At 34.8% G+C, this 16,483-nt stretch overlaps 2 protein-coding genes, 1 long non-coding RNA gene and 1 other non-coding gene across 10 annotated transcripts in view; 2 read left to right on the top strand and 2 right to left on the bottom strand.

Annotated features, from left to right (window-relative positions):
• The window catches only part of LOC130054541 (uncharacterized), a 6,903-nt gene extending 3,031 nt beyond the window's left edge, over positions 1-3,872 (bottom strand). The window contains exon 1 of the long non-coding RNA XR_008802816.1: positions 3,840-3,872. This is a non-coding gene — a long non-coding RNA (uncharacterized LOC130054541). The remainder of the gene's footprint in view (positions 1-3,839) is intronic.
• The window catches only part of LOC125649461 (carboxylic ester hydrolase LipN-like), a 26,809-nt gene extending 19,663 nt beyond the window's left edge, over positions 1-7,146 (bottom strand). For all 6 annotated transcript variants that reach the window (XM_048877007.2, XM_048877005.2, XM_048877009.2 and 3 more), the window contains exons 1-2: positions 6,660-7,146; positions 4,325-4,460 (exon numbers count right to left, since the gene is read on the bottom strand). In XM_048877007.2, coding sequence (XP_048732964.2) covers positions 4,325-4,460; positions 6,660-6,876 — 353 coding nt within the window. In that variant the 5' untranslated portion in view covers positions 6,877-7,146. The remainder of the gene's footprint in view (positions 1-4,324; positions 4,461-6,659) is intronic.
• On the top strand, positions 7,125-16,051 carry LOC125649462 (ribokinase-like). 2 transcript variants are annotated; one of them, XM_048877010.2, is made up of 7 exons: positions 7,125-7,238; positions 8,637-8,769; positions 9,896-10,022; positions 11,150-11,314; positions 12,231-12,319; positions 14,197-14,385; positions 15,440-16,051. In XM_048877010.2, the coding sequence occupies exons 1-7, from the start codon at positions 7,195-7,197 to the stop codon at positions 15,638-15,640; spliced, it is 948 nt and encodes a 315-aa protein (XP_048732967.1). In that variant the 5' UTR covers positions 7,125-7,194; the 3' UTR covers positions 15,641-16,051. The 2 variants fall into 2 exon arrangements, with proteins under 2 accessions (XP_048732967.1, XP_048732968.1); XM_048877011.2 differs by lacking the exon at positions 11,150-11,314.
• Positions 7,637-7,709, top strand: Trnaa-agc (transfer RNA alanine (anticodon AGC)). Its single transcript has one exon. It is a non-coding gene; the product is annotated as a tRNA-Ala (tRNA).
• Positions 16,052-16,483: the final 432 nt, after the last annotated feature.

The following is a 16,483-nucleotide window of genomic DNA, read 5'->3' on the forward strand; positions in this document are numbered from 1 at the left end:
AATAGTGGAATTTGCCCCCTATCTAATTGCTGTACTTAATTTGTAATAAAAAGTGTTGTTTTCAAAGATCATTGTTTCCTCTGTGATGTCACAACTGAGAAGTTTAATCAAATATGAACACTGATCGACTTGCAACTGACACACCAGTTTTTAAAAGAGAAATCCTGTAGCTGCAAGCTAGCATATAAACATTTGTACATTGAATTTTTGTTTTGCAAATACCACAAGTTGGAACTCTACATATCAATTCAAAGGCAGATTGATATTTTGTTTATTCATATATCAATTAGATGAAGACCAGTGAAAGGGAAATATCCTTTGTTAAAATAAATATTGTAAACATTGTAACTTACCGATTTTTTTTCCAAACCAAAATTTACTTTCTCTCTATTAAAGTTAATTACAAATCATTGTTTCTCAAGAACCGTTTAAGCCGAACTTTAGATAAAGAGGTTTCAATTTGTTGGATTTTCTTCTCCTTATAGTTTCCTCAACAAGCCTCTGCCTACTTTCCATCACTTCAAGAGGTTATAAATCCCAAGACGACTTACAATGACATTGTGATGAAGTTTCACCCTCTCTCGAAAGACACTTAGCTGTTCTCATACCTCATAATTGCCAGCTTTATGTTCTCCATCAAACGTACTGTCTAATTTCCTTGATTCCGAAAAATAACTTTTAGACAAAACGGAAAATATAGTTCTTTTCATTAGATTTAAACTATAAATCCAAAATAATCCAAAGTTACATGATAAACGTTTTCACAATAAACAGAAAACCTCATAAATGTAAGACAGGATACACAATAGTTGTGCCATACGCAAAACATGATCAGGCTTGATAAACGTAATATACGATAGGAACCGTAAAACCCTGGATAAACGTAAAACCTAATACTGTAACAATAGCATGCACATTACGATAGGATACACACAATAGAAATGTCAAGAATAATGCTAGAGGTACTGTATATAGGATACACACAATAGAAATGTCAAGAATAGTGCTAGAGGTACTGTATATAGGATACACACAATAGAAATGTCAAGAATAGTGCTAGAGGTACTGTATATAGGATACACACAATAGAAATGTCAAGAATAGTGCTAGAGGTACTGTATATAGGATACACACAATAGAAATGTCAAGAATAATGCTAGAGGTACTGTATATAGGATACACACAATAGAAATGTCAAGAATAATGCTAGAGGTACTGTATATAGGATACACACAATAGAAATGTCAAGAATAATGCTAGAGGTACTGTATATAGGATACACACAATAGAAATGTCAAGAATAGTGCTAGAGGTACTGTATATAGGATACACACAATAGAAATGTCAAGAATAGTGCTAGAGGTACTGTATATAGGATACACACAATAGAAATGTCAAGAATAGTGCTAGAGGTACTGTATATAGGATACACACAATAGAAATGTCAAGAATAATGCTAGAGGTACTGTATATAGGATACACACAATAGAAATGTCAAGAATAATGCTAGAGGTACTGTATATAGGATACACACAATAGAAATGTCAAGAATAATGCTAGAGGTACTGTATATAGGATACACACAATAGAAATGTCAAGAATAATGCTAGAGGTACTGTATATAGGATACACACAATAGAAATGTCAAGAATAATGCTAGAGGTACTGTATATAGGATACACACAATAGAAATGTCAAGAATAATGCTAGAGGTACTGTATATAGGATACACACAATAGAAATGTCAAGAATAATGCTAGAGGTACTGTATATAGGATACACACAATAGAAATGTCAAGAATAGTGCTAGAGGTACTGTATATAGGATACACACAATAGAAATGTCAAGAATAGTGCTAGAGGTACTGTATATAGGATACACACAATAGAAATGTCAAGAATAATGCTAGAGGTACTGTATATAGGATACACACAATAGAAATGTCAAGAATAATGCTAGAGGTACTGTATATAGGATACACACAATAGAAATGTCAAGAATAATGCTAGAGGTACTGTATATAGGATACACACAATAGAAATGTCAAGAATAGTGCTAGAGGTACTGTATATAGGATACACACAATAGAAATGTCAAGAATAGTGCTAGAGGTACTGTATATAGGATACACACAATAGAAATGTCAAGAATAATGCTAGAGGTACTGTATATAGGATACACACAATAGAAATGTCAAGAATAGTGCTAGAGGTACTGTATATAGGATACACACAATAGAAATGTCAAGAATAGTGCTAGAGGTACTGTATATAGGATACACACAATAGAAATGTCAAGAATAATGCTAGAGGTACTGTATATAGGATACACACAATAGAAATGTCAAGAATAGTGCTAGAGGTACTGTATATAGGATACACACAATAGAAATGTCAAGAATAATGCTAGAGGTACTGTATATAGGATACACACAATAGAAATGTCAAGAATAGTGCTAGAGGTACTGTATATAGGATACACACAATAGAAATGTCAAGAATAGTGCTAGAGGTACTGTATATAGGATACACACAATAGAAATGTCAAGAATAGTGCTAGAGGTACTGTATATAGGATACACACAATAGAAATGTCAAGAATAATGCTAGAGGTACTGTATATAGGATACACACAATAGAAATGTCAAGAATAATGCTAGAGGTACTGTATATAGGATACACACAATAGAAATGTCAAGAATAATGCTAGAGGTACTGTATATAGGATACACACAATAGAAATGTCAAGAATAATGCTAGAGGTACTGTATATAGGATACACACAATAGAAATGTCAAGAATAATGCTAGAGGTACTGTATATAGGATACACACAATAGAAATGTCAAGAATAATGCTAGAGGTACTGTATATAGGATACACACAATAGAAATGTCAAGAATAATGCTAGAGGTACTGTATATAGGATACACACAATAGAAATGTCAAGAATAGTGCTAGAGGTACTGTATATAGGATACACACAATAGAAATGTCAAGAATAGTGCTAGAGGTACTGTATATAGGATACACACAATAGAAATGTCAAGAATAATGCTAGAGGTACTGTATATAGGATACACACAATAGAAATGTCAAGAATAATGCTAGAGGTACTGTATATAGGATACACACAATAGAAATGTCAAGAATAATGCTAGAGGTACTGTATATAGGATACACACAATAGAAATGTCAAGAATAGTGCTAGAGGTACTGTATATAGGATACACACAATAGAAATGTCAAGAATAGTGCTAGAGGTACTGTATATAGGATACACACAATAGAAATGTCAAGAATAGTGCTAGAGGTACTGTATATAGGATACACACAATAGAAATGTCAAGAATAATGCTAGAGGTACTGTATATAGGATACACACAATAGAAATGTCAAGAATAGTGCTAGAGGTACTGTATATAGGATACACACAATAGAAATGTCAAGAATAGTGCTAGAGGTACTGTATATAGGATACACACAATAGAAATGTCAAGAATAATGCTAGAGGTACTGTATATAGGGCAGTCAGGTAGGCTACAGGGAGGGGGGGGGGGGGGGGTGTTACAGTCCCTGAAAATGAAATCCTCTGAATAAAATGTACTCAATGTTAGCTACTTTTATAACATTTATTATCTTTCAAAGTCCAGGATTTTTATCTGATGACTCAGTAGAGTGAATCAAAACTCATTTGTTTTCAAAAATGACCATGTGTTGATTAAATGAAGTAACATATAAAACTATGTTTAATTTAGATACCTAGAGAAGATCTGTAGTTAGTATCCACTGTTTGTCGACAACCTACTATATTCCCCCCTCCATGTTTAATTTACATACCTAGAGAAGATTCTGCAGATAGTATCCACTGTTTGTCGACCACCTACTACACCCCCCCCCCCTCCATGTTTAATTTACATACCTAGAGAAGATTCTGCAGATAGTATCCACTGTTTGTCGACAACCTACTATATTCCCCCCTCCATGTTTAATTTACATACCTAGAGAAGATTCTGCAGATAGTATCCACCGTTTGTCGACCACCTACTACACCCCCCCCCCCCCCACCCTCCATGTTTAATTTACATACCTATAGAGAAGATTCTGCAGATAGTATCCACTGTTTGTTGACCACCTACTACACCCCCCTCCATGTTTAATTTACATACCTAGAGAAGATTCTGCAGATAGTATCCACTGTTTGTTGACCACCTACTACACCCCCCTCCATGTTTAATTTACATACCTAGAGAAGATTCTGCAGATAGTATCCACTGTTTGTTGACCACCTACTACATCCCCCTTTCCATGTTTAATTTACATACCTAGAGAAGATTCTGCAGATAGTATCCACTGTTTGACGACAACCTACTACATTCCCCCCTCCATGGAAGTATACAAACACAGATGGAGCCACACATAGGTCACAGTGCTTAGACCTGTACACAGTAATGGGGATTCCTGAAAATAAAACATACCTTTTACAATAACACATTGGCAAGGATCCAGTGATACTATAATGTTTAGGTACCTAAACATAAAATTAAACAAAGCACGAAAGGTGTAAGGGGCTCAATCAAAAGATCAATGTCGGATAAAAATCCAAATTCAAATAGTATGGGGAAGGGAGGGTAAAAACTCCCGTAAGTTTCTGTCATCCGACATCGATTACACTTTGAATAGTGCAGAAGAAAAAAAGACAAGCGACTGTTAAAAACATTTTAATGAACATTCAATAGTTTATAGTTTTAATTTACACTTTTATTTGTAAATAAACAATAGAAAAGGTATAAAAATTGTTATTTCACCCCTAAGCTCTTTCAAAAATACATATAAATGCATGTAATATGGTTATACAGTCTGATTCATTGCATCTATTTCAGTTTGAAATCATTAATGAATGGACTTTCCCAATTTGTAATGTAAATATATACATTGTATGAATAAAAAAAACAAAAACAAAAAAACAACAACCAAAAAAAACAAAACAAAAAACAAACCAAAAATAATAAAAAAAACACAAAAAAAACAACACTCCAACACAACCACATATTGAAATGAATACTTTGTAGATGTAACACTGTCTCTAGTTGTTGTGATAGCTGGTTCATTAGAAGGGAACTTTAGAAGGAAACCAATCACTTTGAAGACTTGTTTTTATGCCACAGATAATGAAAATAGAGATATGTTACATTCTTTTCCATTACTGCTATCTTTGATCATCATTGATGAAGTAATAAAATGGTTTAAATACACAACTATAACAACAGTAAAAATGATGCATATTCCCACATGCAGACAAATAGTACTCGTACAATATAACTTGATCTTAGTATTATACATAAAAATTTTATCAATGATAAAAGTAAACATTGATTAAATATTAGATTTTAAATGGAGTGCTTGAGATTAAAAATTCTGCGTACAAGATACTAGATGAAAACAAGATGTGTTTGTGAAACACATGCCCTGGGTCACAATAATTTGGAACTGTAAGACATTGAAGTTTTTTGAAAATTTCCAAAAACTAGGTCAATGGTCAATGTCAGCAAATCTGGTATCGTTGGAAAGGTCTTTTCACAAAAAATGCACATGCATAATACAAAGACACTACCTCTTACGATTTAAAAATATGACTTATATTCAAATTTTATATAAGTAGGTCAAAGGTCAATGTAAAGGTCACCAGGTCAAAGATTTTGGTGTCAATGGAAAGGTCTTGCCACAAGGAATACACAAACCAATATGAAAGCTCTACCTCTTATGGTTTAAAAGATATGGCCAAGGTTAAAGTTTTTTGCCACAGACAGACACATAGATTCTGGGGGTATAATAATATATCGTGTGCAATAAGATAAAAAAATATTTGTCTGTCTTAGCCATTATAGAAATATTATCTTTACTGTCATTATAAGTTGTACATGCATTTAGCATTTTCTTACTTCATCAGTTATGATCAATGTTGACAGATTTTAAAATCGTATTCATGTACCACTGTAGAAGTGTGAGGCATGTAAAATATCCACTTCTACCCAAAGCAGCATACACAATTACATACACAGTACTTTCTGTTTGTTTTGTTAGTATATTGTATATGCTGTTTTTGATGAAAGTGGACATTTCACTACTGAAATAATTTTGTCCTATAAAGCACCATCTCCTGCTACCTTTTGTATCAATGTATTATAACTATTGTGTTACATACGCATTTCCGTTTCAGCCAAATCAACATAAATATGACACCCCCTTATTCATGATGAGTATTGAGTATGTCCATTGCATACATTTGTCAATGAACATTATATTTGTGTACATAACATATTTGTGTACTGGAACTCAGTCAATCCTGTGTTGTATTTCAATTTGAATCATGAATATATGTTGAGTGTTATGCCCTAATTTGGAATAAATCATATCATATATGTAGTTGTTTTGTAATGTTGTTCATCAGATCAAAGATGTGGTACATTTCATTAAGTACCCACGACTGTAGGTCGTTACCATTATTGGGCCACGCCCACTTATGCTTATACATAAAACTTTTTTATCATCACAAATTATGACATTAAATTTTATTGTGATTATAAAGATAAGAACACCCTTGATTTTAAATACAAACAAAGAATTGGATCACAGACGAAAAAGTCACCGACAACTTACCATCGATACATTGCTTTGATGGAACACTGAACTCTTTCACGGTGCCTTCAAATTCGGTCGTGCCTGCAAATCTTTTGGCGTTCGCAATGTTGCCCTCTCTCGCCTCTTCCACTGTCACTTGATCGTAAGATTTCATCCCTGCCTCAGCTCTTAATTTGAAATAACTTTCCGTCTCCTCATGTATTTTGTACTTAGGCTTAAATTTATCGAAAGACATCGTGTTTAGTAAACTTACTGCCTCCTTGCTTCTTCGATCGATGGTTTCTGCAAATCTATAGGAAGTAGCTCGCTATTAGTTGGCTAAGGGAGAATCTCATAATGTTATTACGAAGTTCCATTCGTATCGCCGTATTCAATGTGTGTAACCAAGAATTGTAATACACTTATCTTAGATCTTATACATATATATAGCTGGATAAAAGAGGTGTCTAGAATTGCGTTTCTGCTAAACCTGATTTCTACAAATCTTATCTGCAAGTCTAGAGAAGCTCCCTGAGAACTTGCTACTTTCACTTTCACACTGTATATATACACGATGGACGTGATTGTAGTAGGCAGCTGTAATGTGGACCTTGTAAGGTAAACAATATACCGTTGCTGTCTCATAAATTCCATTTGCCACTTTATGATGTGTTGCAAATCCTCAATTGTTTCAAGTAGTAAAGATAGATTCTTCACAACAGTGCATGATCTTCACTTTTTCTTGTTTCCAAATCAGGACCCTTTCACATAAAATGTGTCACATGATTTGATGATACATGGGGATGAAACAATAGGCCTACAGAACCTTTACAATTAAATACGAGTCACAATACAATAGTCTCAATTCAACAATTTTCGATTTGATTTCATAAAATTACTATGAATATCTATTATACATGAAGATGTTCAATATTTTGATGCTTTTAATCTGCAATCTGGGCATTAACATAAAAAGATAATGAGTATGTGGCATTCAGACAGGTTCGATTGCTGGTGGCCAGGTAGCTCAGTTAGTAGAGCACCTGACTAGCGATTCAGGGGGCCTGGGTTTGAATCCCAGTCTGGTCCATTGCATTTTCTCCCTTCTTGCTACATTTGGTGCCGTGATGCAACCCCTGGAACTGACAGGTGAAAATTCCTGCCAAGAGATAAAAATCCTGGGTTGATATCTTCAAGGTATGAAGACATTTAAAGAGGGAGGAATGTGGTGGTCAGATGGGTTGGATTGCCAGTGGGTCAGTTGGTAGAACACCTGATGAGATTCAGGGGGCCCAGGTTCAAACCCCAGTTTGGTTTGCTGCATTTTCTCCCTTCCTGTTACATAGATATACAAATGTATACACTATAGTACTCTCTCCATATTTGTTATGACTTGTCTAGCAAGTTCACATTCCTGAATTCACTTCACCAGATCAGGTTTGGGAGAACAGAGAGGATTACCAAATAAAAGAGAGGGATAATTAAACTAGTTTCTAGAACAAGTGCAATAGAAATGGAGAAAATCTGATGGACCATAGGCCTACCAAAATTTACACCAAAGCACCCCATCATTTCTGGTGCAGAAATTCTGGCAGCTGGGTTATCTGGAACCCAGGGCTTTTGAACTTGTATGTAATTTGACCACCCATATTCCACTGCATCTATATACATAAAGAGAGCTATATCCAAGACACACTAATATTATGTGTTTTACCATAACACAACAAAAGGAATCTGGGAAGGAAGCTGAGACTGACTGAGCTAGAAATGGGGCGTAAGGTTGAAGGAAGTCTGGGACAGGAGGGGTGAGGGAATTAATGAAATAGTTAAATTACTGAAGGCCGGATGCCTGTCTAGAAAATTTGAGGGTTCACTGAAGAGGTACACTTTCTGCAACACAACAAGAATCTGTAATTTTTAGGGCATAAACTTCTATTTTTTTCCCATTTACAACTGCCACTTATTGAACTTTAGCAAGAATTATACAACTACTTTATATTCAAAATCTCTACTTAGCTATGTTCCACGACTGCCCACAGCGGGGGAGACGATTATTGGGACTAAATTTTCTCAAGGCTTTGGTGGAAAAGGTGCAAACCCAGCTGTGATGTCTGCTAGACTTGGTGCTAAAACAGCTCTCATCAGTATGGTATTGAAGTTTTAATCATATACCCATGTATATGTACTCTATACTGTTTCATGTCATGAAATGCATGGCTGAGGCATATAATGTTTTCCTTTTTCATTCTTGCATCATTCCATCATAATTCAGTTTCCACTCATTATTTCTTCTATGGATGCACATATTTAACTTATTGATTGATTGTATATCGTTTAATGTCCCTTTCAAGAATTTTTCACTGAAATGTAGTCGTCACCATTGCTGATGAAGGACTGGCACTGGGCTGCAAAATTTAGTCATATGCTCGGCGCTTACCGCCTTTGAGCAGGGAGGGATTTTTATTGTGCCACACCAGCTACGACACAAGACCTCTTATTTTTAGTGTCATCCAAAGGACCGCCCTCATTTAGTTGCCTCTTACGACATATTTAATTGAAATTTGGTGTATAGATACATCATGAGAATATCCAGGTCTTTATTTTTTGGTTCTGGTTGAATAATTTATTACAGAGTTGTGCCCCATGGACTTGAATTAGTGCCCCATGGACTTGAATAATTCAGTTTCTGTTTTCATTATCTCAGTTGCACATAAACATTTTAAATTGAAATTCACGATATAGATACGTCATGAGAATATGCAAATCAGTTTACTATGAGGTTCAGAACGGATCGGACCTTTAGAAAGAAAATTTTAAACAATTCACAGTTTCCACTCATTACCTCAGTCATTACAAGGACATTTTGAGTCAGGATATAGGTATATAATGAGATTGCGCAGATCAAGAACTTTATATGTTGCCAATCTCCATACTCGTGCATGCCTTAAAACATTTAGTGATTTATTACCATCACTTTTATATAAAATACATGTACTAAATCTCTGTATACAATTGTGTAATTGTGATGAGAAATAAATTCAGTTCAGTTCAGATAACTTTTGGCAGAGTTATGGCCCTTAGGTGGGGACAATTGTGTTGCTTCGACACATTTAATTGTCATCAATAACCATGCTCTATGAAATCTTTATGCATGAGGGCATTGCATCACAGAAAATTGTGTGATTAAGAGAAAGCACAGTTGTGTTTGTCAACTACATGTATTGCCTTTTCTCTGTCTGGTCTATTAGTTACATGCACTATTAATTGTGTTTTAGGTTGGAGACGACACCTATGGAAAAGAATACAAATTGAACCTCATGAAGAATGACATTGACATAAGTCACGTTGGTACCACATCTAAGGCAGCCACTGGTGTAGCTCCCATCTTTGTCAATGAAAGTGGTAATTTAGTTTTTGAGGCTTTGTGTTTTACAGACACTGTAGAGTCACTTATTTTTGTGGGGTAAAATTTTCTTGGTTTGACAAAATTAAACATGTTCACAGGGACTTTAACCATTAGCTTTATTAGATTTATTGACAACTGTTTGCTGATCATTAGAAATACTTTAGTTATGCATTGTAAACATTTAAATATTGTGGAAAATAACATTGAAAATTTTCAGTTCAAATGATGTCCATGCCTACAGCAACATTTAACTTTCACACAACTATTTATCTGCCTTTTATCATCATATTATATACTTAAATGGTACCTTCAGTGCTTATCAGTATATGAAAATTCCAAAGAAATAAAAATCAATTTATTCTGAATATTTCGAGAAATTCAAGAAAAATAGAAAAATCTCCCCTCCTTAATTTTCTCATTTGGTCAGGTTTGAGAGCCTTATCACTGTGACATCACAATTTACTCCACACTTATAACTACATAGCTTACTACAAGCTCTTAATTAGTTCAATGGCTGTGATGTCATAGATAGTAAAGCAAAGATAGCCACTATCGTGACATAGGTTTCTGACATAAAATATTTTGATTCTGCCTATCCTTAAATTTCCAACAAAACATTACAACTTACTGTACGTCTTTTCTATAAGAGATGAACTTGATGGCTTTTCTTCAGAATGGGTGATAAAAATAAATAATTTTGCATGCAACATCCTTATAAATACTGTAAACACTTTTTAATTGCAAGACTTAACTTTTGTGCAAGTTCAAAAAATTGTGTTTTAATGTGAAAATGAGGATCTCGTGAATACTTTTGTATATAAATGTAGTTACCAAAGTTGTATCTACATCTTGCTGAAAACTCTGACAAAACAAGTATAATCTTGTATTAAAATAATTAAATGATGTTTAATAATTATATATTTGAAATTGTTTAATATAATTTTGAAAACATTATATTAGATAATTAATCATTATTATAATCATTACATCACTGACCATATTTCTGCAAAATCTTAGTTTATGAAAATTGGGACAAAATGGAACCATTCCATTAATTGTGTATGTCAAAGATTTATGGGAAATTTTGTGTAGGCATATCCCTTTAATTTTTTTCTTGTTTCAGGTGAAAATTCCATTGTTGTAGTTAAAGGAGCCAATGATTATTTGACAGTGGGAAACTTAGAAGCTGCCAGAGATTTAATGCAGAACTCTAAAATCCTTCTGTGTAATCTGGAAATTGATCCCAAAGTGACATTAGAAGCTCTAAAAATGGCACACTCCTGTAACAGTAAGCCAAAAAAACTGTCTTTTTCAGAGTTGCCTCCCTTTATGCATTTTATGCAATAAAATGCTAGCAAAATTTAGATGATTGAGTAAAATTTAGTATAAGTTTCCAAAAACAGTTTGAAATATATTAGAAAATATCAGTTCCAACCCCCTGTTCACACAGTGCTAAAACCTTACAAAGATCAGGCTGCAATCTGAAAAAAAGGATTGGAATCGGGACAGGATCAGCTTCAAAGCCAAGTAATTTGGCAAATTAAGGTCTTCATTGCGAACGTACTACCATGTTTGTACGTCAAGTCAAACATGCTCCTGACACACGTATACTATGCTTAAATGCACATTAATGCCAACCAGCAGCCGCTTTTACTGCATTTATACTGCATTCTTACTACTACATACAAGATCATATTATGATGTTACTCAGACCCAGAAGACTATACAATGATGTCTGTCCACTGTTGCCTGATCATCATATCACATTTCTACTATGCTTCTTGAACATAGAGGGATTATGGTGGGAGTAAGGTAAAAAGCATAACATGACCTCGAGTAAGTTCCCAACTGCATTTACTATGACTGTAAAGATCTCACCATGATTCTTCCATGACACTTGTATGATTATGATGTTTCTACCCTGCTCGTAATAAAATACAACTTTACCCTGCTTCTTGTTTGCTATGACCCCATTACACTTGTTATGAACATGTAGAGCTTCATGATCATTAAGATCCTACCCCGATCATACTGTGTATATGAAGACTTCACTGCATTTCTCTCGCAATTTGCCTTGTTTTCAGCCACATTTTGATCACAGTAGAAGCGCCTATGTGTGAACTGGGGAGAAGGTGGGAAGCAACTTTTAAAGTAGAATCTTTTATATTAACACATAATTAACAAACCTTTTCTACATCTTTCAGTACGAAGCTTATTTAACATGGCACCAGCCAGGGCAGGTCTAGATCAATATTTCCAGTATTGTGATATTCTTGTTGTCAACGAGTCAGAGGTAAGACAACAGCGATATCTCTTTCCCTTCTAGATGCTGAAAGTAATCAATCATGTTCTTTTATGTGGAACAATAAATAATAGACTCAATGTTAAAGCTGGCTTTGAAGCATACAACATGCAACTGCGTACTGCTATTTCATAACTAGGAATGTTTTATGCAATCTAATTAAAATCAGATCCTTTGATCCGCTCATGTACACCTCGTGTAGGGATATACGTGAGCGGATCAAAGGATCCAAGTTTAATTAGATTGAGACATATGCAACGTTTCTCAATAATATCTAATTTTTTGTGACACTTCATGCTTGCGTTCCATCTCATTTTTAGCCCACCTGAGCCGAAGGCTCAATTGAGCTTTTCTGATCAAAATTTGTCGGTTGTCTGTCATTGGCATAAACTTTTCACATTTTCATCTTCTTCTGCAGAACCACTGGGCTAATTTCAACTAAACTTGGCACAAAGCATCCTTAGTTGAAAGACTTTAAAGTTTGTGCAAACAAAGGGCCATGCCCCATTCAAAGGGGAGATAATCACAAAAATGCAAAAATAGGATGGGGTCATTTAAAAATCTTCTTAAGAATCACTGGGCCAGGAGAGCTGAAAATTTGAATGAAAGCTTCCTGACATAGTGCAGATTCAAGTTTGTAAAAATCATGGCCCCCGGGGGTAGGTTGGGACCACAATATTGGGATCAAAGTTTTACGAGCAAAAAATTTGGAAAATCTTTAAAAATCTTCTTCTCAAGAACCATTGGGCCATCAGGGATTTTTTTACCCCTTGAATCCAGGGGCCAGGGCCTTCAAGTTTGGGAAAATTAGCGATATTTGATTGAAATTGGGAAATTTGTTTCATACAAATATAAGATAAGAAAAACAACTTACAAGCAAAATGTTAACCATTTGATATTTCACTATCAATGTGGCTGGCTTAAACAAACTTTAATTCCCGGTCTTTGGCAGAGAAAAAATTGTTACAAATTTTTGCAACAGAGTGGCACTGAGGTTGGATGGCCCCTCATGGCATATTCTCATCAAAGCATCCATCATTTGGGAATTTTAGGTATCATTTTGGGTAAAACACCTGCTTTTCAGCATCGGGAATGGGGCCGAATTTCGGCCCTCTACAGACCCTAAAAAATCCCTGGCCAGGAATGTAGAAATTTACATGAAAGCGTCTTGACATTGTGCAGATTCAAGTTTGTTGAAATCATGACCCCTTGGTTTAGGATGGGGCCACAATAGGGAATCAAAGTTTTACATACAAATATATAGGGAGAAAATCTTTAAAAATCTTCTCTCAAGAACCACTGGACAAGGAAAGTACAAATTTACATGAAAGCTTCCTGACATAGTGCAGATTCAAGTTTACCCCCGGGGGTAAGATAGGGCCACAATTGGGGATCAACCTTTTACATACAAATATATAATTCGGGAAAATCTTTAAAAATCTTCTTCTCAAGAAACACTGAGCCAGAAAAGCTGAAATTAACTTGAAAGCTTTCTGACATAGTGCAGATTAAAATTTGTTAAAATCATGGCCCCCAGGGGTAGGATGGGGCCACAATAGGGGATCAAAGTTTTACATACTAATATATAGAGAAAATCTTTTCAAATCTTCATCTCAAGAACCATTGGGCCAAAGAATTTTACGTTTACATGACAGTTTCCTGACATAGTGCAGATTCAAGTTTGTAAAAATCAAGGCCCCTGGGTTAGGTTGGGGCCACAATAGGGACCAAAGTCTTACATGCAAATATATATGGAAAATCTTTAGATATGGGCCAAGGTGATATAAAAATATTTTCAAGATCCCATCAGTAGGCCTGACTCTGTACTGAGTGAAAACCAACGTGAGTTTTATCTGTAATGATTCTAGGCAGAGATCATCACAGGTATCCAGGTATCTAGAGTCCAGGAGGCAAAGGTCGCTGCCGAATCCATCTTAAAGAAAGGTTGCAAAGTTGTTGTTATAACTCTGGGAGAAAATGGTGCTGTTGTGCTGAGCCAAGATGACAAAGAGGCTATTCATATCCCCACCCCTAAAGTCCCAGCTGTGGATACTACAGTAAGCTGTACACCGAGTACCAATTCTGTTTTACATTTGTCACTTTCACCTTAAAGTTAATTCATGCCAGAGCTATTAATTTGCTGATGGGAGGAATACACTTTCTCCTGTTCATAGAGGATTTAGATTCTTATGCATATTTATGATGTAGGTATGGGTTTTATTTCTGCTAACTTTAACAAGATTACAAATCTTCCAAAAATGTTCTTATTTCAATGATTTCTATTGCCTTTATAAAATACAATTAATGGCTTTTAAAGGTTTCTTTTTGCATATAAATAAAAGTCAATCTCACAAAAAGTATGTCGGGTATTTCACAGTATTTTCTTTAGTGATATTACAATATATGTGTTAATTAGGGATTTCATATTAGTGATTTCACTGTATTTGTGTAATATTAATGATTTAACATTATTTGTGTTAGTGATGTTGTATTAGAGTAGTGATTTGACAGTATATATATTTGTGTAAGATTAGGGATTTGACAGTATTTGTGTAAGATTAGTGATTTGACAATCTTTGTGTAAGATTAGTGATTTGACAGTATTTGTGTAAGATTAGTGATTTGACAGTATTTGTGTAAGATTAGTGATTTGACAATATTTGTGTAAGATGAGTGATTTGACAGTATTTGTGTAAGATTAGTGATTTGACAGTATTTGTGTAAGATTAGTGATTTGACAGTAATTGTGTAAGATTAGTGATTTGACAGTATTTGTGTAAGATGAGTGATTTGACAGTATTTGTGTAAGATTAGTGATTTGACAGTAATTGTGTAAGATGAGTGATTTGACAGTATTTGTGTAAGATTAGTGATTTAACAGTATTTGTGTAAGATGAGTGATTTGACAGTATTTGTGTAAGATTAGTGATTTGACAGTATTTGTGTAAGATTAGTGATTTGACAGTATTTGTGTAAGATTAGTGATTTGACAGTAATTGTGTAAGATTAGTGATTTGACAATCTTTGTGTAAGATTAGTGATTTGATAGTATTTGTGTAAGACTAGGGATTTGACAGTATTTGTGTACGCTGACGGTTGTTTTTATGACAGGGTGCTGGAGATGCTTTTTGTGGTTCCCTGGCAGTGTTTCTTTCAACCAAACCTGAGTTAGGACTGCAAGAGTCAGTGTACAGGGCAAACCGGATAGCCGGAATCACCGTTCAGTCCCCGGGGACACAGACCAGTTACCCCCACCGCAAGGACCTCTCTCCTGAGCTGTTCAGTGAGGAGAAGCTATTGAAAGATGTTTAAGAGGCATTGAAAGAAGGACATATAATGACACAAATACTTGTATAATACTTCCGATTAAAGTATTGATATAATTCTATTATATAAACTGATTGCATGAATGAGGTGGAAACAAATTAACATTAACAGAAAAGTTAACCATTGAATTAGAAAAGGTAAAGTGATGAAGAAAAATCAAGTCAATCTGTGATTATTCACAAGCTGCACAGGAGACCCTGAATTGTTTTGTCAGTGTATTAAGAATCTATTAGATTGACCTAGATTGATATCATGCTGCTGAAGGAACTTTAATTCTTAACAAATACGCAAGATAAATATACACCATACTTTTTACGGTTGTTTTTACAGGTTGTCAGTAATTTTAATGTATATGTTGTTTAAGAAATAAAGTTATACCAATGGTTAAAATGAAAACAAGAGTATTGCATAATACACCTGTGAAAAGGTAATATTGAGCATTTTTCCAGGATTTGTAGAACTTGGCTTCAGCAATTATCAACAATCATCAGAGTGTGACTTACTTTCTTTGTATCATAAAAACAGACAAATCATGTACTCTCTATGTAATATTTCCACTTGGCATAAAGTGTATATGTACCATGTGTATCAAGTTTGATGGTCCAAGCCCCAACGGTTGGGTCTGCATCTCGCTACTATGACCTTGACCTTTGACTTTGAGAAACAGTAGACATCCTCCACTTGGCATAACGTGTATCTGTACCAAGTTTGACGGTCCTAGCGCCAACATTTCAGTCTGTATCCTGCCCACAAGGTTTTCCTATTAAGTGATATTATGACCTTAACCTTTGAATACCAAAAGGTTTCCTTCACTTGGCATTTCAAGTA

The sequence above is a fragment of the Ostrea edulis genome, chromosome 5 (assembly GCF_947568905.1).
Source record: "Ostrea edulis chromosome 5, xbOstEdul1.1, whole genome shotgun sequence".
Lineage (NCBI taxonomy): Eukaryota > Metazoa > Mollusca > Bivalvia > Ostreida > Ostreidae > Ostrea > Ostrea edulis.

Excerpts from the sequence above, each read along its gene's own strand:
- LOC125649462 (XM_048877010.2), top strand. The coding sequence starts at position 7,195 with ATGGACGTGATTGTAGTAGGCAGCTGTAATGTGGACCTTGTAAG. Across the intron at positions 8,770-9,895 it reads AAACAGCTCTCATCAGTATG|GTTGGAGACGACACCTATGG; the intron begins GTATTGAAGTTT and ends ATTGTGTTTTAG. Across the intron at positions 11,315-12,230 it reads AATGGCACACTCCTGTAACA|TACGAAGCTTATTTAACATG; the intron begins GTAAGCCAAAAA and ends TACATCTTTCAG.